Below are 23,270 nucleotides of genomic sequence, written 5' to 3'. Positions count from 1 at the left end.
AAAAGGATCTGTAGAGGGTATCTCAAAATTGTTGGGTGAATATTTTGGAAAATCTTTGTCGCCACAGATACTGAACAACAGATAATGTTATTTTTCACCTTACAGTACTCACCGGAGGCATTGAGGTCCTCAAAGACATTGTTGTTAACAACTACACAGTATATGAAGATCTTTGAAGAGAAGATTGAAACAAGGAATGTCCCATATCTTCAGGAAAGCCTCTGAAATAGAAGGGGAAGTGGTTCAGGTTTGGCAGAGAATTGGAGGAGAGCAAAGAGGACAAAGGGGCTAAGAGGGAAAGTCCATGACCAAGGAAATTACTAAAGCCAAATTATTGAAGCAGACCAGGAAATTAGTGTTTTAAAGAATGCTCTTTGAAAGCTATTGCACAACACCCACCTCCTCCCCCTTTGGGATTCAGCGTATCTGTATCAAGGATAAAGTCCATTAGTCTCAGCTTTCAAGGCTCTGTAGGGCTCACCTTCCTGGACAGCGGTTTACCACAAGACCTTCCCACAGCACATCTTTCTATCCTGGCCACAAAAACAGCAGCCTGGAAAAGCGGGGGGTTCTCTGAACCCTCCTTCCCGAATGTTATGATGGAACCGCATGATTCCAATGTCTGAGATTCCTCAGTGGTCACAAAGAAGACAAGCTGATCACAGTTGTTATGAGGCTTTGCAGAAACCCAAAACCTCAAAGTTTAGCAGCTGAATATCTCATTTTCTTTAGTTAAAACCCTACAGCCTGCACTGTTTACAAACTATTTATGCATTTCCACTTTTAGGAAGACAAACAGTTTTCAAATTTTTAGGGTGTTTTAGTTTAGTTCATAGTTTAGTTCATAGTTCCTATATTGTGAAATCCCATTCTTCACTGTTTTTTAAATCTACAAAGGATCTACAGATCATGTGTAATAGATTCCATATGCACACAAAGAACACCCCTGGAAGGCCAAAGCACTAAATTGCCCATAAACCAAAAGCACAAATTCTGCAAACACATAAATTCATGGAAGCCACAGAAAAACTCAGATAATACACATTTTCCTCACCAGCATCCATGGAGAAGGACTCAATATCACTTCAAAACCCAACCACTGTTCTATGAACAAATAATGAAAGCAAACTAGAAATATTTTACAAATACTGACCTTTCCACTCACTGAACCAACATGCACCGTGAAGTAATTTTAATCCAAAAGTGTACAGGACACAGAAAACCAGCACCATACCGGAAAAAACCCCGACCAAAATACACACCAGCCTGCACAGCTCAGCAGCTCATGTCACTGTGAATGCTCCTGTGCATCACTAGCCTTGAAAAAAACCAGAGGGTCAGGCCAGAATCAGTGAATTCCCTCAAAGCAGGTGCCCAGGGCAATTCTGATAGCGTACTCGCGGTGACAGGCATTTGATGAACGGATCAAAACATACTGAAAATCTCAACGTGCCTGTCATAGGAGGGTTACCACAGGTCTGCAGCAGAGTCTTCTCCTGCCAACTGATACTTGTTCCAAATGCCCCAAAACAGAATAAAGCTTCCTCCTCAAGCAATTATTCTGAATCCTCATCTTTCTCTTGGAACTCCTCATCCATGTCTGCATCTGTAGTTTCCTCTATGAGTGCAAAACTGCAGCTAGAATTTTTCAGTAGCACTAAAACTGACTTGAAAGCTGCCCCTTCCCTCTGGTGTTCTCTTCTGCCTCACTGGGCTCTTTCCAACTCAGATATTCACTTATTCTCTATCACAGCACTCACATGGGAGTCATTATGCAGGTCTTTGTCCTGATCTTCAAGGCCTTTTACAGGACTAGGTGAGGTCACCTCAGGTATGCACAGGGAAAAGCTCCAGCTCATCAGGATATACAACACCAGCTGCTAGAGCCATGAAATTGGTAGCTTACGCTCAGGAATGGAGGCAAAATTCCACAAGACCAGGACCTAACTAATGGAGGTCACTTCCAGAAGAGATTAATGCAGTTTACCACTTGCAAAAAAATGTGGGTTTAGATTAATGTCTTCAGATGGACTCATCCTCTCACAAGCTTCTGTCTCCCCAGTACAAGAAAAGACACTGACATACAAGTCCAATGAAGGGCTACCAAGTTGGTTAGTGGCTGGAGAATGTGGAGAGGATGAGAGAGCTGGGTTAATTCAGCCTGCAGAAGACAAAGCTAAGGAACGATCTCAGTTGGTGTCTGTAACTACCTAATGGGTGGTGGAGAGGATGGTGCCAGACTCTCCTCAGAGATGCCCAGCAAAAGGACAAGAAGCAATGGACACAAGTCACAGCAAGGGAAATTCTGACTAAATATAGGGAAAAAGTGTTCAGAAGATGAGTTATCAAAAAGCCTTGAGGAACCTGATTGAACTTTGAAATAAACCCTGTTTCAAGCGAGCAATTGGACCATATGCCCTCCAAAGATCTCTTCCCCTAAATTGCTTTATGAGTCTGGAATGTTTTTCCTACAGAATGAAGAAGAGAAGGAAATAAAGAAGCGTTAGTACCACAGTTCTGAAATAGACTGCATGACCCTAAATCACTTTGGTTCTGTTTGCAATGCATAATGCTCCAAAGTGCCTAATACATCTACGGGCACTGCACAACAGTATGTGTAAAAACTAGCCAGCATCTCAGAGGCAATATAAATATGAAGTTGCAGCATCCGTCCAGGCTAATTAGCACGCATGCAGATTGCTGCACTGATATTGCTTCACTGCCTACCGTTTTGAAGCCAGCTTGCTGAACTGAAGATATGCTCTGAATTGCTCTGTGCCTCAGTATTTCATTTATATAATGAGAATGATCATTCTGCCTTATCTATGTAGATTGCAAACAATTGAGGGGCAGAGGTCCTCTTTTATTATAAATAAATGTAACACCTTGGGGCCTAGAGCCTAAACTCAGGGTCATGCAGTGTGGTCTCACAAAGAAAATTTCCAATAAGAACAATATTATAAGCAGACAGCCCAGGAGGATTAGATTTTCTCTTCCATCCTATCTTTCATAGAAAAAAATTGATTAAAAAATGTAAGTAAGTCTGTCTTTCAAACTTAACAAACCAGTACTGGAATCACATCTATAAACAGTAATCTAATTATTCCAGCTCTGTCATTTCCTTGCCATGGAAGTTATAGAAGTGACTTTGAGAAACTTTGTATTTACAGTGCAACACATTTGCTGCCTTCTCCAGTAAAACACTTTTCTCTATAGTTTTGGTATTTATTCTGCTTGGTGCAGAAATGTCACTGGCAAGACATATTGGAAGCAGTTCAAACAACAGGAGAAAACCAAACAAACTGCAAATATTAGCTACAAGCTTCTGATTAGTCTTTCGATGATTTTGGAAAATGTAACTGTGGAAAAGAAATTAACTGGCATTCTCAACCCTCCAGATAAATGAATCAAGGGAGCTGGGTAATGGATTCAGAAAATTAAGGCCATATTTGTTTTCCTTCATTCTGCATGTGCAATTATAACACTATTTAATGAGTTTCTAGAACCTCCCAACCAAAATGATCTGAAGTTATAACTAAAAGATCAGCAGGCAGAGAGGCAGGTTATACACATACCAGGATGGCTATGAGTAGGACAGCACAGAAAGATTGTAAAAAGTTGGGGTTTTTTTTGCATGATACTCCAGGGACAGTTTTAACTCTAGGTAAGTGTCAACAGATCAACAACAGCCACTAAAAATCTCAGGATTTTACATTCATCTCTAGGACAAACACAAACACTAATCTTTCTGGTATTCAGCTACTCATTGGGGTTGACACAGCATTTGGCCTTTAGCTCTCTTGCAGAAAGGAAAGGCTGAGTCAGCTGTTCCAGGTTTTGCACCTATGAAGTCAAGGTGGCTGAATCCTGGAGAGCAGGTATTTAGGCTTAAACTCAAGTGGAAAAATTTCTAATCCTTCCTACTAGTGAAGTAGGACAGTATTTTTATTTTTTTTCTTCTAAGTTAAGGTCTTATCTGAGACAAAACAGAAGGCCAAACCAGAACCATTTCAGACTTTCAGTAAAAATGTAGACACCACAGGACCTTGAGTACAATTCTACCTAACGCTTAAACTGGCTTAAGGGTTTTGGATTAAAATCATCATCCACTATAGGTCAACCTACACAGAAAGTTTAAAGGTGATCTATTTAAAAAAGCAGGTGGATAGCAGCACAATGTTACCACTGTTTCATTTTAATTATCAGGTTTGTATTAGAACACATTCACCAATATATTTGTCTATATCGGGGGGGAGAGGTAGGGAGGTCCCGCTAAGTCTAACTAGCAAGAAAATTTCTAGGGAAGACCAAGTCAAAGGTGATTTGTTACATGGGTTTCCAAATACAGCTGGGAGGCAGCTCTCTTCAGATATTTCTGAAGTTGCCCCATAATCATCCCTAAAGTAGAACAGCTCTACCAGTGACAGCAACAGCAAAACTATTCATGTAACCTGGCCATCAGAAATGTTTTCATCATACACACCCCATACATGAGGCAAAATTAGATTCAGAGAGAAACCCCACAATCCTTCTCAATCAATATTGTCAACTATGGTTTAATGCTTGAATAGATACGAGAAACCACGATTCAGAAGCAACCAATTCTGATACACTTTATGAAATTTGCCTTCTAGTGCACTTCCCAAAATAGAGGTTGCTAAGAGTTTGACTCTGTCTACACTGTCAACCAACCAGTTTCAATACAGGGTTATGTAAGGCTCATACTGTCCTGACTTACATTACAATAATAAATTATTTTCCCAGGGCAGACAGAGTTTAAGTGACCTTTACAAGTTATCAAGCTGGGATAAATATGTATCTGCTAAAAATATTATTATCCTTTGTTCTTCTTCAAGTCACTTTCAAATGAGAATGATCTATTTATCATTTAGCCATGCAAGAAGTTCCTAAGTTACTTGATGTGTTTGGTGCAAATGATAAAAATATCACTTCAAAAGTATAAATTTACCTCATCATCTAAAAAAGCAGGTATTAATAAGAGACGTCTTCAAAAACAAATACATTTAATGCCTAAGAAAGAAAAAGACTGGGATAATTTGGAAGCTGAATGTTGACTTACAGATGGAAAGACCTGTTAGATCATTCATTCCCTCTCTTTGCCAAGACAGGAATGTTCCCTAAAGAACATTTCATACTCTCTGCCTCGTCTAATTTTAATAACGTAAGTACTGGTGTTTCTATAACTTTCCTTAAGATTCTATTCCACGCAAACCAAGCTCAAGCTCAGGAAATATTCCCTTTTAAGAACACCATCGAAAACTTCTTGATTGCTTTATAAAGTAAGCACAAGAGACTGGCATGTACAGATGGAAATATTAAGTCACAAAATAGTGGTTTGAGACAGAGAGGGCATTCAGCGGTCGGAGGAATGTGGGATGCAGGAATCATATAGCTCCAGAAAGGGCTATTAGTGGGCTGATCATTGATAAATGTGCTAGCTATAACAGACATGCGTGTAATGACGACACAACAATTCCTTGGCATTTATCTGTCCATAACCATGTCCTATCTGAGTACTTCAGCTAGACTTATAAAGCAAGATTCATTTACCTATTTTAGGTACTTTAGGATGGAATGAATCATGCCCTAAAAGTGTCTATTTCTCACCACTGACTTTTAAGCAAATCAGTAAGCAGGGTCAGACTTAAACAACTACAGTGTGTATGTCTAGAGATCTGTTACAGAGCTGAGACTCAACTCAGTTGCCCAGTGGGAGCTTGGGTAGTACTTTCATGTAGGCAGCCATATGCATATACCTCAAGGCAGGCATGTTAATTTGTGAGATGAATCCCACTCCTACAATTAAATGTGAAATGAATCTCATTCTCTGTGACCATATTTGCATAACCACCCTTTATGTGCTTTCCTTCCTAATTCATCACCTATTTTGCTTTAGCATTGTGAAAGCCAGAAAAACATTGAGCCCAACAGTCTTGCTGGGAGGAAGAATGAAGTGGCCTTCTGAAAAGGTTTGGTTCTCTTCTCCCCACCCCAATGAACCACGAGAGTCTCATTCTAAACCACAAAAGGGAAGGCTTGGGAGATTAACAAATGCTCCACCAACTCTACTCCCCCAAACTTGCTGGAATGCTATGCTAGAATTGCATGATATTTGCCTTTCTATTACAGGAGAGGGAGTTCCAAGAACCACAAACATCAAGAGGACTGTTGACAATGTTCCTGCAAGGCTGATGGATAGCTCAGCTTGGAACAATATGATGGGGCATCTCTGGTGGCTTCCCTGAGATCCAGGGGGATTTCAGAGAATTGGAAGTCACATGTCAGAGGACTGGCTGCCGTCAGTCATATACTTACTACATTTGGAAAGTTGCAATCTAGCAGCACATCACTGCATGTGGAAGTGAGTTCACAGAATTTGTGAACTTCTACAAGAAGCTGCAAAACTTTTGTCCGTGCTCTAGCAGTGTCTCCTCCACCATACATGTCCCCATACCAGATGCCTCTATTTAGCAGATGACAGATCAAGCTAGCCCGTTACATTTGGCTCAGGCAGTCACTCCAGAAGGGTAAGACCATGGCACTGCAAGTATAAAAGAAATAGTCTTAGAAAGAAGCTGTGACTTTCCTGCCTGAAGTCTCCTTAGTTTGAATATAGCCTGCATAGAAAAGATCAGGGCCTTATCTTTACATAATAATTTGCATAAGTGTTTTTTTTAATTAACCAAACTTCTTAACAGTTTTCTTAAATACGTTTATGTGAAAAATATAATCTTCTGTTAGATCTTTCCCACTTTATGTGACATACATAAAAAACGTGCTAGCTAGTGGGTTAAATCCCATTCTGAGAGCAGTAACAGCACACAGACATATCACTGTCAAAAGAATGCTGATTTACATAGTGTGATCAGTAGATCTGCCCTGACAGATTACGTATTTTGTATCTTTATTAACTGTGCATCATTTTTACATTCTGTTCCAGTTAGCTTGTGACAGATAACTATTTTTTAAAATCAGATCTCAAGGCAAAGAAATGTCAATGTGGAAAAATAAATACATTACTCATTACTTCTTCAAAGTATTGAACTAAATGACACATTGACTTAAATTGGTGAAATCATGGTGAGTAGCTTTAAATAGAAATATTTCTGAAGTAAAAATACCACAAAGCATTAGACATTTTATAAAGTTGAGTTAAATTAGTATTAGAAAAATTATGACTCTTACATTTTTATTATATAGTGAGCTGGATTTGTCTTCCTCTGAAGTCACCAGGAGTATTAACACCAATTTAATTAACTTGAAGCAAGATGTAGCCCAGAAAGAGTTATTTTACCATGAATAAAGGAGAAAATGAAGTCTGAATCTCAGCTTTTCCAGCAAGGCACTGAACTCAGATCCACAGAGATATTTAGATACCGATCTCCCACTGGACAAGAAATATCCAGGTAAATATATTTAAAGAGCCAGGAACTCATTAGCTCTTATCCATATCGAACCCAAAATTTATTCACCATTTCCCAAGACAGGTGAATAGTAAGTACAGCAATGTGAGAAAACAGCAATATAAAATCAGTATTATAAAAAAGGGTAGCTCAACCTCTGCAACGATGAGGGCTGGATTAATTTTCCAACATTCATTATGAACAATGGGAACTCACAGCTACTAACTAACAGCTGTGTGGGTGGTGTTCAGTTTTGGACTTTGTACGCTACTTCTAACAACTGTCTCCTCCAAAGCAGCAGAGACTGGCTGGCTGGAATCACTCTGCAGGACAGAGCCAGTCAAGGAGCCACCAGCTGAAACACCTTGTTTACACCATGGGTGACATTCTGATCTAAGTTATACCAAAGTTAATCAGAGGCACAGAGATCTTAATAGGATCAGAATCTAGCTCAGTATCAGTGTAAAGACTGTGCTTGCTCACTGGAGCGTCTCAGATTACTAGCAGATTACTCTTCGCATTGCTTTCCTGGGTTTCAGAGGAAAAGTGTAGTATTTCCAGGACAATTTTCAGTTACTGGCCTTTATTTTCAGTGTGTGCTATATAGATCTGTGCATGCCAAGGTGAAACAGAAATATTATTTAAATGTTTTACCAGTTTCTGGAAAAAATACGCTAGCTGAATGAGGGGAACTTGTTTTTCCCCCTCTCTTTTTTTATCCTGTTTTTAAAAATGAGGCTATGCCAAACAAAAGTTCATTGTCTCTTTCATTCACCTTGTGCCTCATCTGAAATTTGCTTTGATCCTGAGTATAACTTGTTTAAATTCTGTAATCATGGCATAACTTACATTTTTTCCCTTTGTATATTTTACAAGTCTTCCATTATTTACACAGTTTTTTAAAGATACACTCTGAAAGGTAATCTTATCTCAAATTAGTTTCCTCATATGCGGTGTTTACGGATGTACTAGATGATTCTGTTCACACAGAAGTTTCTTGCCCACATTATTCTCTCCCACCGAAAAACCACAGAATGAGCCATGGGAGGAAACTTTCCTTGAGATTCTCAAGTGTTATCCCAATGGAGCCTGAGGTTCAAACTCAATTGCTACAGAATAGGCCTTGTGGTGTGTCCAAACCCTGCAGATTTCAAGGAACACTGTGCCTTAGAGAATTAAAAAAAAGGCCACAGCAAACTCGTCAAGGGTTTTGTGTCTCTCCATGAGTCTGGTTTCTAGAGGGCCTCATCTCACTTTCACTGAAGTTGTATTACAAACATTCCTTGTAGTCAGAGATCTCTGAATCTCCTTAGCCTTAAATGAAGTGTGCAACTCCTTATCTACTAAGGACCTTTAGTGATTTGCTTCAGACTTTCTAGAAAAATTCACGATAAAGATGTTATGTGATAGGATACAGGAGGTGAATAATCTTGGTGAACAGAAGGTGCTAGAGTTTGGGGAAAAAAAGATCTTAACACCGGACAAAGCAGTAATCACCTGTGAATACATCACGCCTCACTACCTCATCACCTCACTACCACGCCAGTGAAACTTCGTGGATGTTGTTATTTTTATATCGAGTATCTTGGAGAATTAAGAAGAAATAAATGTAAGTACATCAGATGAAGTCCTATTTCCTAACACTTTCAGAGCTAGGTGAAACTGCTACAAATATTTTTCAAGACCTCAGTGTTTGTGGGACATCCTTAATTCCAAAATTGAGGATGATACTGTTACTGGCAAATCTCATAGATTCAGCCTTGCATTGCCCTCTGATAACGTCACAGACTCTGCTGAAGAGCGGACGCATGCTATGAGAGATGATGAAATGAAAAAAAACAGCAAACAAAGTCCAATATTCCACGAGTAGTCCATGATCTCAAGATGTCTGCATAGCTGGCAGAACACACATCATCCTTAGTGAAACACCTTCTGAGCATTTCAGTCATACTGAGGCAGAAGTTTCTGCATCCAAAACACATTTTAGGTTGCTAGAATCCAGCTGCAACAGTTTCATTACTTAACATACTTTTGATATTTAAAGCACCATTCAGAATGTAGATGAGATGGCTGTGCTAAAGAATAGCTTTATCAGTTTCAGTAAAATACATCCAGAAGACAGCAAAGCAGCGAAGCAGCATTATTTTAAAGCAAAACAAAAATATCTTATACAGACTCTGCTGGGATTGTATTTTAATGGAATCTATTCATTATAACTACTATGGGTAAAAAGCTAACACTAATATATGACACAATAATCCTGCTACCACTTTGAGGAAGGGCAGAATAGTCAGAGTTCCTAATGAAACAGGTATGGCAGTGTGGCATCTTAAGCATGGCCTGGGCATCTATGTCACCAATGGGTAAGTTAAAATCACTAAAAAACATGGTTGCACTGCAAGCACAGACAGGGACCAAAAATTTAGCAGTCTTGCATAAAAAGGGATCTTCTAACCTGCGTATTTAACTTTTTAATTTTTACCTATTTCAGTCATCACTGCTGGCTTGTCCTTGATGAATATAAAAAGGTCTTGATTTTGAATGTAATCTTCATGAAATAACCTACAAAAAACAAGTAGCTGTGAATCAGAATACAGTATGATTACTTTACATAAATTTGGAGTTCTTTATTGGTACTCACCATCCTCAGTAAATACACCTGGAAAAAGGATACTAAAAAAATTCTTACAACAGAGGTCCAACTGCCTTCAACAAGAGGTCTGTTTTTCCCAGGTAGTACTATAAAAACATATAAAGTATAAATCAGCCAAAGATGCAGAATGTGTATAGTTAAGTCTTATATCTTTAACCATAGTGATTATATTGATAATTTGTAAACCTCTGCCCAAGTCTAATTTATTCACTTTTTTTCTTTAGTGTAAACAGCAAGAGACACAAGTTACATCAAAGCAGAAAGGAGATGCTGGCAATACAAGAACTACAAAGAGATGCTGAGGATGGGATTTGGTTGCCTGTATATAAGCTTCTAATGCCATCTTAGACAGTCTAGGGACTATCTAGGGATCATCTCTGTTGCCAGCTGCCACTCCAGAATGGCACTACTCTTCTGTAAGTCCTATGCCATATTTGCCAGCCCAGTGCGGCTGTCTCAGATATCCTAGGGCACTGAAAATAGTAATGGTTGCTTATAAGTAATGAATCCCACCCTGACAATTTATGTTCAGCGATATGCAAGCTCCGTCCAAGCTAACCCCGGAAAAGGATGCACTGAGGAGGGAAGATGGGAGACACCCAAGGTAGTCCATCTGAACCAGCTCTGGTCCTGAAACAATACAGCCGAAACAAACTGGTGTATCCTCACATGGCCCCACTGTGTTACATGAGTTTATTGGTTGGGTCTTTGTCAACTCAAGGATCTTTGCATGATGTTATGTTACATATTGTAAAAACTGCAGAGTTTGGAGAAACAGGAAAATTTTGGCTTCCTCTTTGCATTTTGGCTATATGATGAGGGAACAGTCCTCAGATATAGGTAGCTGGGAAGACCAAGAAAGAAATAAATATATATTTGTAGCTAGGAAATCTGTCCCAGTAAAATGAACACTAACCAGCTGTCTTTGCTTCTAGACTATTTTGCTTTTTTTAAATCTCACCCTCCTTCATTCTCTTGTAACTACTAATAGAAAAGAGCATGATTTCCCTTTTCTAGTTTCCTTTCATAGCCACTTAGGATCTTGTATCTTTGAAAGATGCTGTCCATCAGAGATTGCAATCTGCCTTGTACAGTTCTCAGGTATGTTTAAATCTTCTTTTATCCTTCACAGGCTGGCTGAAAGAAGTGTCAGGTCATTATTTCAGGCTGTAGCTTAATACTTAGGCTTAACAGTGTATGATCTCTCTCCAGCCTTCACCAAAGACCTTCATTCACTGAAGGTCAAGGTATTAGAGTGTTATTTTTAAATATACTCCCAGCAGTGAAGAGTTAAAAATAGGCTTCTACGAAAACGTACAGTAATTGGTTAAACCTCGTTAGCCATCACATGAAGATGATAACTCCTCCCAGGAAAAGACATAGCAAAAGCAGCTTTGACATGGGTTTATACTTAGAAGAGCAGCTGCAGGCTTACTGGGAAGGAGTTCACAATATAGGCTCTTGGATTATTAGCAGAAAAACCAGCCTGATTTTGAAAAGAAAAGGAAGGAGATACAAGAAAAATTTTTCCTCATTGTGATCTGCAAGTAAATTCCATGGATTCTTTACTTTGCAGCAACCACCAGTAGACAGAAAGCTTTAAAAGATGGAGCTGGGAAAAGCAAAACTGCTGAGAACTGGCCTCAACGCTTTGTATCAGGCCATCCATCCCGTGCATGGAATTGCCTGGACAGATGGGAAGCAAGTGATACTGACTGCTTTATACTATCATAACGGAAAGCTAAAGTTTGGAGACTCAAGTGTTGTTGGTCAATTTGAACATGTTCATGGGCTTTACTGGGGCCCATGTTGCTCTACAGACACCTCGGCTCTGCTCGCTGTTCAGCATAAAAAGCATGTTAGTGTTTGGCAGCTGTGCTACAGCACTGCAGAGAAGAACAAACCCTTGATTTCTCAGACTTGTGAAGTTGGTGAGCCGTTTCCACTGCTTTCCCAGGGCTGTGTCTGGCATCCAAAGAAGGAGGTCTTGGCTGTGCTTACAAAAAGAGATGCTTCAGTCTTGCATGCTGTTCGTACTGACAATACTAGAGTTAAGGCAGATATCAAAAGCAGTAGGCTTATCCACTGTGCTTGCTGGACTAAGGATGGTAATCGCTTAGTAGTTGCTATAGGCAGTGCCCTGCATTCCTACATATGGGATGATGCTCAGAAAACTCTAAATACCTGCTCCTTTTGCCCAGTCTTTGATGTAGGAGGTTATATCTGTGCTATAGAAGCTACACTAGATTTCCAGATTGCTGTAGCTACTGAGCTTCCTTTAGATAATATCTGTGGTTTGAATGTGGGTATTGCATTTGATATGCCATCTGGTACAGAAACTGGTTCTTTAATCTCACAGCCTGCTCTGGTGCTTGGTGATGAGGAATACTCCATGGACCTGCGAAGAAAGTCCACAGATTCAGATAGATCAGGTGTTGATTCAGTTGCTTCTTCTTCATCAGGTCCTGTGGATTTAAGCCATATCCTTGCAAACCACTGTCGGTCTGATCCCGGTCCTCTTACTACTCTGAAACGCAAAGACTCGGCAGCAACAAATGGTCAAGATTCTTCTCACTTGATCTTGGTGACTTTTGAGAGGAAGGTAACCACCACCAGAAAAGTCACCATCCCAGGTATTCTGGTTCCTGATATAATGGCTTTTGACCTTAGAGCTCAGATTGTGGCAGTAGCGTCTAATACTTCTAACATTGTTTTGGTGTATTCAGTAACCTCTTCCTGCATGCCTCATATTCAACAAATCCAGCTGGAAAAAAATGAAAGACCAAAGGGCCTATGCTTTTTAACAGATAAACTCCTATTGATTCTGGTTGGCAAGCAAAAGTTCCCTGAGCCTAGTCTCATTCCATCTTCAAGTTCTGACAGGTATGTAATGCGTCTGATGATCAAAGAAGTGATGCTGGAAGAAGATTCTTCAGCATTGCCCGAGACTAAGCAGAATATGTTTTATAACTTTGAATCCTCTGTTAATATACCTGGAAAAAGAAAGTTCTTTGAAAATCTTGCTACAGAAGACCAACCTCAAAGCAGGGAGCTGTTAATACCAAGAAGCACAGTTATTCAATCTCCTGGTGCCAGGAGAAGACTCATCGAAGAAGTAAAGAGCCCTAGTTATGAGCAGAGTTCTTCTTCAAGTGTGAGTGACCTGGATGAAAAAAGGCTCCCAGGTGACCCCTCGGTGGCCTTGGAAACATTGGATGCTGAACCTACCAATCGTTCAGTGTCTCTTCTTGGTTTTGGAACACATACCAGGCTTTCCAGCAGACCAACTTCTCCTAAAGTGCAGTTCAATGTGATCCAGGAAACATCAAGTTCTCCTAAAAACAACAATTTGCCAAGTGAAAGAGGAATGAGTCACATATCTAGAAATTTAGAGAAACTTTGTGGCAGCTTCAATGAGTTACAACTGAGTCTTTCTGAAATAATGGACTTCGCTAAAAATGGGAGGAGGATATCTTCAGCCTATCCATGTTCACAGGAACCACCTGTCATTCATATCACTTACCAGGTAACTTTTTTGTCAGCTTAAAAATATTGTGATAGGACACTGAATTTGTAAACAATCTTGTATTTATTTAGCTTTAAATCAAGAGCATGCAGTTTAATTCTTATAAACCCATGAGAAATGTAACCTGAGTTTGGCATCAAGCTTAATCTAAAATGGTATTATAATTTGTCATTGAAACAATAACTCAGGATGATGTGGGTAACTCAGAGGATACTTCACATGGGAGATTTGTGTCTGTTCATTCTTCTTTGATTATTCACAACTGTCTTGGATACTAGTTGATTTTGTGTGCATCTATCAAAGAGAGAGAACAGAGCCAAACAGTTGTTAATGTAAGCTTTATATGTTAGTTTAGTGTAGAGATGAGCCTATAAGTAGGGTGGTACAATAGCCCACCAGAAACATAATAAATTCAAACCCGAGCTCAAATCCAAAGACTGAAGATAGCTAGACTCTCATGAAGGCTGAAACAAAGTATTGAATCTCAATTTATGGAAAATTCAGATGGGTATGACATTAAGTTGGCTTATTTCTACTTCAATTTCTCACCACTAATCTTCACGGAACAGGACATACTCAATTTGTAAAACATATTACCACTTCAAACTTTCTGGGAAAAAAACCCCTGTCAATATGTAATTATAATTTCATTAAATAAATAGACAAATGTCAAATCATCATGTTCTGATCCCACCCTTGTTTTGGCAAAATTCCTACTGGCTTCAATAAGAATTTCAACTAAGGAATGTAGGTTGGGTAATTATTTCTGGCTATTATTCTTAGTATTATTCGCAGCAATACTAACATTATACTGATAGTATTTTTGGTCATGCTGATGCTAGTGGTATTGCTGCTAAAACTGGGGTCCCTTTCAGGATGTAGATGCCAATTATAAACGCATTCTTAACTACTGCAACATAAGCAGCATTATGTCAAAGTAATACTTGACATTGTGATGATGCTGAAGTATGTACTTCTCAAACAAATTTGACTTCCCTTTACTTTAAAGGAATCCATACAGACATCTAAGTAGTCCTCCTTAAACACTCATTAGGGGAACGGTGACTCAATTCAATCATATTCATTACTTTTTTAGCAATTGTTTACTTGGCATTTAAGCAGATTCTATTATGTTAGGTACTCTGGATAAAAGCTTTCAATCTGAATTAGTCAATAATTTAACTTGAATACATTATACAAATTCTGGTGAAAAAAGCAACATGTCTGTTTTAAAGAATTTAGGATTTTATTTGCCAAGAAGCAAGCCCTTCTGTTCTCCAGCATGTTAGAATTAATTCTGACTCCTTAACATAAAACAACTTATTTATTTAGCAAGCAGCCCTATCTCTTAGATTTCATTGGATTAACCTTTCCAAAGAGAAGTTTTGTTTGTGACACGTAACATTAATCTAAGATCTGAAGTCACTGTGCACGTTTGCTTGCACAAGCAGTAAGAATCAATTATCCTGTTTTTTTCTTTGGAAGCAAAAAAAAAAATTACTGCTTCTAAAATACTGCTGGACTAACTACATTTAGAAAGAAAGACTCTTATTTATCTGAACAGGTTAATTTCACATTGAGCCAGCAAAAAGCACCGCTAGTACCGCATTATAATGACTCAGAAAAAGTGTCACTTAATGTCTTTCCGACACACATAGCTTTTCTGTGTAAGTCTCAACTAATGCCTTGCATAGTTCAGCCCCTCTTCTGAAATCTAACAGGATCACAGCATGATGCAAAAAATAATGAAAAACAGACTGATGGCAAAAAGGCCTCCAGACAGACAGGGAAATATTTGCTTCATAGGCAGCTAATAATTTTCTCAGAAAATAGTTGTTTTGATTAGTTTGGATTCAGACATCTGAACCTTGTTCCTACTTCAGGAGTTGATTAGCACTCTGTGAGCTCAGAGACCAGCTGGGCTGTGGGTTCCAGCCAGGGTCTGTGTTCACAGTGTAAAAAGTCAGGAAATAGCTTTATTGCCTTATGATATAAATATCAGCCTGTGGAAAACATTCTAAGCTTTAGGAGTGCTGCAGACCAGTCAATAATATGGCCATTATCTTTCAGCTTCTTGTGCCAAGTGCATGTCTTCTTAAGTGTTTGTATAATCCCCAGCATAACAGAGGCTGAATCTTGATTGAGAAACCTATTGTACTATAAAATATAATGACCAGTACTGCGTAACCATATTTATGCATTAAAAACATAAAAGGAAAGTTTAAAACATAGTAGATAAAAATGAGGCAATAATTAATGGCCAATTACGAACACTGTTGTGCAGAAGCATTATTGACATATTTATGTTTCCAGTTCTGCTTAGAAAACCATAATACAAAACAGAATGTGTATTACTTAATAATTCATAATGTCTGCTCACTAAATAGTCTTCAAAACCTTTGTTTATTCTGTTAGTGCTAGCCTACCTCTGAAGTCACGTCCATGCAGTACTACCAGAATTTATATTCTTTGTAGCCCATAGCCATAAAAGAAAAACATGATCACTCACACTTTGGAAATGTCACTGCACTATCACTTGTGTAATAGCATTCAGCCACCAGAGGTGACTTGATCATTCAACCCTGAAAAGCAAATATTATTGGTCTTTCATCACATACAGACTTGTGATTCAGGATAGTGTGGGAGGGCAGACGGACAAACGCAGTAAAAGGATATTATTTAAAAAGAAAAAAAAAGAAGAAGAGATGAGGATCTGTCACAGATTTGTTTCTGTTTCATTTTGCAAAAAGATACTTTTATCATCCTTTTCCCCCAGAAAAGAAACAGCTGTAGAATATTTAAACTAGCCTCATTCAAAAGCTAATTGCAGTGGAAATAAAGCCAATCTGGATTTGAAATTAATGGAATTTAGGCAAACCTCTCCAGGAGGAATAAGATTCATCTTAATCTGAAGAATATCTTAAAACTCCTACATTTTGCTCACAAGCAGTATTATGTCAAAAGTGTGTATCACTGAGAGCATATATTGCATAATTAAGCAGGAAATAAATATCTTTTCAGCAATTAGTCATGATGATTTCCTTTTCTTAGCACTCACCAATAATCCTATACAAGTCAATTTGTACTTTTATAGCATCTTCATACAATTTACTATGGGAAACTTTATTGCCAAGGTCAGCTATAAAATAAACAATTTTTTTACACAGAGCTGAGAGATGAATAGAAAGGATCCAAACATATAGCAATGAAGTTCTTCTGATAGAAATACATGAAGTAGAGATAAAGAAGGAGGGTATAAGGGTGGCACAGTAAAATGAGCAAAGACCAGGCTGCAAGGATCAGCTGTAATAAGACCATGAACCTTTCTGAAATCCAAAGATCAATTTTGACTCGGGTTGAGCAATAGAAAGAAAGTCATGAAAATGATGGAAGAGGAAGGTGATATGACTGCTCCCTGGAGTAAGAAACTAGTCAGCCATCCTGAAGTTTAGAAGGAAGAGATTTAGGATGACCATAAAAGACCTGCAGTAGTCAAGAGAAGGTTTGATTAATGCATGGATAACACTTTGAGCAAAGGTTGAGGAATTTGTTAAGAACAAATTCTGACAACAATGTTCTGAAACTGATCAATAGCAGACAAGCAGGGTTTGTAAAGGAGACACAATACCTTCTATTAGAGCAGATGATTTGTCTGTTGGATACATAGATGCAAAAGAAAAGGAACATGTAATGTCAAAAATGAATCCAAGTTTTCATACTATGCAAAGAGAGTAAAGATCTGAGTTAAAAAAAACCCACACTCAAAACATAAAGATCATGGAAGCACAAGCATGAGGACAAAGGGTATATCTTAGATGACAATATACCTGAAACAGTAGTTGCAGAACTATTAACAGGGAGCCAAGAGTAGAGAAATCCTAGCATCATATCATCTGAAATGCTGATGTGCACTATAAATGCAAACTGCACTGGGATTTAAGCACCCCTGAGCACCTCAGATCTCTTCCAACGTAAACATTTTACAGGCTTATGCTTCTCTGACAGGTTAATTAGGGTTGCAATTGGAATGTCCCACATAAGGGCAAGCAAAGATATTAAGATCTCCACCAAAATAAAATCAGGATCCACCAAAAATTGAAAAGGAATCACAGCAACAGTAGAAATCATGACAGGAAAGGGGAGCAGTGCAGGTTTGGCTTGTGGCAGTGCTGCACAAGGCTTAATCAGACACAGTACTCTGAATATCAAAAATCATAATTCTCATTCCTCTTCAGTGCTCTTCCTTAGCCATCTAACTCTCTTTTCATTGTCTTCTGGAACAGAACCCCCACATCTATTTCATTTACTAGTTTTTTCTCATCCCACACAATGAATGTGGGGGCAAGGCAAAAGCAAGCTGACTAATGGGTACTAAGGTATCAAAACTGAAATTACCACTGAAGCACAACACAAAAAGCTGAAATCAAGGATTTAAGAAAACGAAAGCAGAGTTCTAGGCAACTACAGCACTATTCATCTTACAATGCAGAGATGTGACTGACTAACCCGATACCTTTCCTTTATAAAAGAACAGATTATACCACAAAGGATATGAAGAATATTTAAAATACCTGTAATTCAGTACAGTACTTGAAATCATGCCACAGGGGAAATTATTTGTTCAACAGTAGAGAATAGGGATTAATAGAAGAAATATAAGATGGTTAAGGAATTAGCTGGAAGGAAGATAGTAAATGGTTACAGTAATATAAAAGAAAATGGAAGAAATTTACTAGTGGATTTTCTCATGATTGATCTTCAGGCTAATCTAAAAGTTTCATTAATAATCTGATGAGATATGCTAATAAAATCTGCACATGGCATAAAGTCAGTAGTATTTTCAATAGAGGATCAGGATAAACCTGTAATTTGATGACCTTAGAATTAAAAAAAATTGATTGAAATGAACTAATATGAAGTGCATAGTGATATTCCAGGATTAATAGAAGGAGTTTCTGCTATAAACTGGATATTCATTAGCTGGAAACAACCAAGGATGACAAAAGCTTGCATGTGTTAAGTGACTACAAGATAACTACGAATCAAAAAATGTGATACGTTTATGAAAAGAACAAAGGCAGTCTGTGGATACATCAGTGAGGTACATCCAGTAAGTAATGCAATACTGGGCAACACAGCCATGAGGCCTCATCTGGAAAACATTTCTAGACATCCATGTGTAAGAAAGACACATTCAAACTGCAATCGATCACTAACCCAGTGTTAGCAAACACAATTCTGATTGGTAGCATATTCTTATTTACCTCACTATTTCATCAGTCGTTGAATTTAAGTTCATGAAGATGATCTTAGCATCCAGGCAAGTGTAGGCACTGCCTTCGGAAATACAAGATAAATAGTGAAAAAGGTCACGAGGCAGAACTAGCTGACTGCTCAGTGGGGTTCAAAAAAGTGATAAAAGACATGTTTATTTATCGTGCAGACATACGGTGTATAACATCTAATCCAGGAATCCTTTTTGCCTTAGTAAATGATTTTCTTCTCGTATATATTTGCATTCCAAAACATGAGTTTTGAAAGACAGTTTGGCAACGCTGTGATGGGCTGGCTGCTGCCCAGAAGACCCTTTATAGGCTATAAAATCTGATCAAGGGGCAGGCTGACACAGATGAAGGAAAACAATTCTTGAATTGATGGTTTCTTTCTGTTGGATTTTTTTTGAGGGAGAGTTGGCCTTGGCATACTACAGGAAGTTGGCTAAAGAAACTTAACCTGAAAATATCAGCTCACGTATGTGGAAATATATTAGTTTCTTCTGTGATTAGTATGTTCTTAGTCTACCAATAAACGTTGGTTTAGGACAAAACAACTAACATTAAGGGATTTTAAACAGAGAATGGCAAGTCCTCTGGCTTCTATTGGAGATAAATAGCAACACAGCAAAAACAGATACATATTTGGGGAAGAGGTGGATTAAATTAGAGTTGACTAGAAAATTGTCTCTGGGTTAAGGCATGAAAATGGGAAGTACTAAGGTGAGATTTTAGTTGTATTTCTAGCTCTGTCACAAATTACTTCCATGACCTTGAGTAAATCTCTTAATCTTCCTGTGTAATGGTTTGATCATCTATAAAAAGGGAATACTGACAATTACCTGCCTCTCAAGAAGGCATGGGTTTAAATCATTTAATCTACGATATGACATGTGTGAACATATTCGTCAAAGAGAAGGCATGTTATCATCACTGAAACTAAACATTAAACAAAAAAGGCTAAATAATTAGAAGATTAAAACAGAGAAAGATTCTTGTCCTAACAGAATTTGCCAGCAGACAAAAATAAATGTAAAGATGATTAACTTTATCATTATAAACAGAAGTATATGACGAGGACAGAGAGAATAGCTAATATGAATGCTCACAAGTGATGAAAGACAAACAATTCTGAAACTTAAGCTTTGAGGTCTGTACTTGAAAATCTGGTTAGGATAAAAAATAGGTGCCATGTAGTTTTGTATATACAGAAATGTCTTCCACTTCTAATGGCTGTTCCAATAATTTGCAAGGCTAAGTAGGAAACATACTAGAATGAAGTCATCCTTAGTATACATTTCCATTCAACTGATTTCAGGTCAACAGAGGCAGAGCTAGATTGTTTTCTGATTATTCTTGAGTTGAAGTGTATCATCTATGAAAAAATGAACCACTCGGGTCAAGGCAATGTGCCAGCCTCATTTACAGTCCACCTTTTTCTATAATTCATTAACTGAAGTACAAGTTTGAATAAACTCTGCTATTTCAACCTGAATTCAGGAAAATGAAATAGTTGTTAGATGTGCTAATCCACAATATGCAGCAATGAAAAGCTTTGCACAAATAGCAAAGCAGGCAAATAGCATCTTTGCAATGTAAATGCAAAGCACATGCTCATTGCTGAACACTCAGCCCATCGAGTTTTAAGTGTATTTAGGTTCAATAGAATATAGCACTATATAATTTGAAGAGACCTAAAAATGACAAAGAAGTTCTGTTATATAGTTATAGCTGTAATAAAAAGTTACTATAGTTTTATGACTAAGAAAATGATACTTCTTTGATACATTCCTTAGGTATTTCCCTATTAATTACACAGCAACACATTTCTGGCTCTTTTGAATGGGGAAAGAGATGAGAAGACCTTTGAAAGTTGGAAAGCTTATGTTTTTAACAGAAAGATATTTTTACGTTTCTTAACATCTTCAGTCAATCATAATGCATAAATAAGTAACAATCAGCCATAGACTATCTCATGGCCAATTTATGACAGAGTGGGTGAAAAATACTTTTGCAACAGTTGGTAGACATTCTAATTTACAGAACTAATGTGGTTGCATGACAGCATACATACTATGTACAGAAAAATGAAAGTGATAGATTTAGAAAGGTTGCTGCACAGCAAAAAAAGCGCATGTTCACTGAGAGAGCGACTGAGTTGAAAGCATAATTAGAAATGAAGACAAGCATTAAAAGAGACATTTATTTAGTCAAAGGTTAGATTGCTATGCACATAAAGAGAAAATACAGTTGTGAATTCATTCAACTGTAAGTTTCATATTAGCAAGAAAGATTCAAGAGTATGAAGTAGACACAGACAGGGTAGGACTACAACAGGAGTTAGAATAGATGACATCTTTTCAACCCATTCTAAAACGTTAACTTGGATCCCTTCTGAATATAAAAACCAGAAAGGTCTAGGAAATGGGATAAACAGACTGTTCATTCAAATAACAAATATGTTAAATCTGGGGGTATTGCAAACATAAGGAATGCCAAAGGAAAAAAAAAACCGTAACACGTGGGAACTACACAGGTGGAAAGTATGGAGAGGGAAGAACAAAATGAAATTCACAGGACAAAATATAGCAAGATTATTTAGAAGAAAATGTCCAATTCACATATATTTTATAATGGCATTGAGTCACTGGAAAATTTTTAACGCTAAAATGACTTTCAAATGATTGTAGATAGGAAAATGTAAATGCAAATATATATCCACTCCATAACCATATTAGCTCAACTATTTTGTGGTCCTTGCACTTTGCATTAATCAGAATAATGGAACACAAAGGTGTCAATTCTCAAGGCCAGCTAAACTTCACGAAGCACGAATATGCCACCTTTATATTCAAGTGTGTTCTTTTAGTGAATGTCAAAGCAAATTCCAGGACTGTAAATCCATACATTCCCTCTCTCTCAAAGAAAGTCGCAAGATTCCCAAGCTACCTTGTTATGACAGCTTTTCAGAGAGACTGTCACTATGTCCAGTCTCTCTGCAATTCTCTCTGTGCCAGAACTGAGGTTATTTTACTGGGGTGGAATAGCGGACCAATGACTATCAAAACCACCCACGCGTACAACTGAAACTGAGCAGAGTACTCATTTGCTCTGGTAGCATCCTGGACAACTTTATTCCAGGCATGATATATTCCCTTCCACTTATTTGACTCTTCAAGCAGAAGGGCCCAACGGACACATATATGCATGACCTAATACATTATATATACAGGGCTGATGCAGTTTTGAGCTGCATAAGCAGGCAAAGCAAAAAGCAAAGAGGCACATTCCTCTTCACATGGGACTATGAGATTGCACTTAGAATTGCACTGCATGATGGTGTCATCTATAAATTGTAGCAAAGACAGACAAAGAAAAAGCAAAATGACTAAACAACTGAAAGGAGTAAGAGCAGAGGAATGGCTAAAAGAACTCAGGCACAATGTCTAAGCCTTTAACAAGATCTTTTCTTTTACATATATGCATTTGAAGAAAAGTTTTTCAAATGGAGCAGTTACTGAAGAAACAAAAGATGTTCTCCTCTGTGATGGCAAGATCCATTTGAATTTAGTCCAGCAGCTGTTTGATCTGCCCATTATTGAAATGAAACACGGTATGTTCTTTTTATTTCTGGCATCTGGTTTCATCTGAGATTTTTAGTGTAAAAGAGGCATTTGTGGTAGAATAGTTACCCCATACTGTAATAGACAGAGATAGCTAACTTTTTGTGATAAGTACGTGCTTTCCTTTGTCTGAAATATGGCAGAGTATTTCTTGAAATCACTTAAATGCTAAGTAACTGCAGAACAACCTACTACCAGAGAAATATGTTAGATGCCTCTACAGAGGAAGGCTGAGAAAATAATTGGTACACTGTTACCTGCAAATAGAAATGCTTCCTTGAGACCTTTTGGCATTTTGCCTTGCCCATCCTTACAGGCATGTCCCAGACCTGGCAATAGAAGGTAGGTTGGACAAAAAGTCATTCTCAAAATATGATATATTATGTAGCATATATGTATCATGTAGCATTTGGGATTATTTTAATGTGAGATAAACAATGAAGCTCAATGTTCTAATTTGCCAACCTCACATTTCTACCACCCACCACTGATTAACTTGTAAGGACAGAAGCAGCTAGGGAAATCCTAGCCCCAGACTGGTCTCTGAATTACCTTGTCCCTATCTGTTCATGTATGCTAGCTTCTCAGCAACATACATACCGTTATTTTTTAGCCATTTCTCTATAATGCTTCTGATGGCTTTTCTCATCACAGTCTAAGAATATTAGGAACTTATGCTACAAAATACTTGTCTGTAATTATGATCTCCTTGCATGGTTTCCACACTGAGAGATCCATAAATTACTCTCCGTCTTGCCCCTTGTCTTAGCC

At 38.0% G+C, this 23,270-nt stretch overlaps 1 protein-coding gene across 1 annotated transcript; it reads left to right on the top strand.

Moving 5' to 3' along the window:
• Positions 1–11,683: 11,683 nt before the first annotated feature.
• On the top strand, positions 11,684–22,489 carry LOC104070551 (WD repeat-containing protein C2orf44 homolog; the record flags this gene model as incomplete). The annotated part of the gene is made up of 2 exons (XM_009579347.1): positions 11,684–13,603; positions 22,369–22,489. Coding segments are annotated over exons 1-2 (2,041 nt in total), but the record flags the coding sequence as incomplete, so codon positions are not given.
• Positions 22,490–23,270: the final 781 nt, after the last annotated feature.

Source organism: Fulmarus glacialis, unplaced genomic scaffold (genome assembly GCF_000690835.1).
Source record: "Fulmarus glacialis isolate BGI_N327 unplaced genomic scaffold, ASM69083v1 Scaffold23476, whole genome shotgun sequence".
In the NCBI taxonomy this organism is placed as follows: Eukaryota; Metazoa; Chordata; class Aves; order Procellariiformes; family Procellariidae; genus Fulmarus; species Fulmarus glacialis.
Note: the sequence above shows the minus strand (reverse complement) of the source record. Positions and strands in the feature narration are given on the sequence as shown.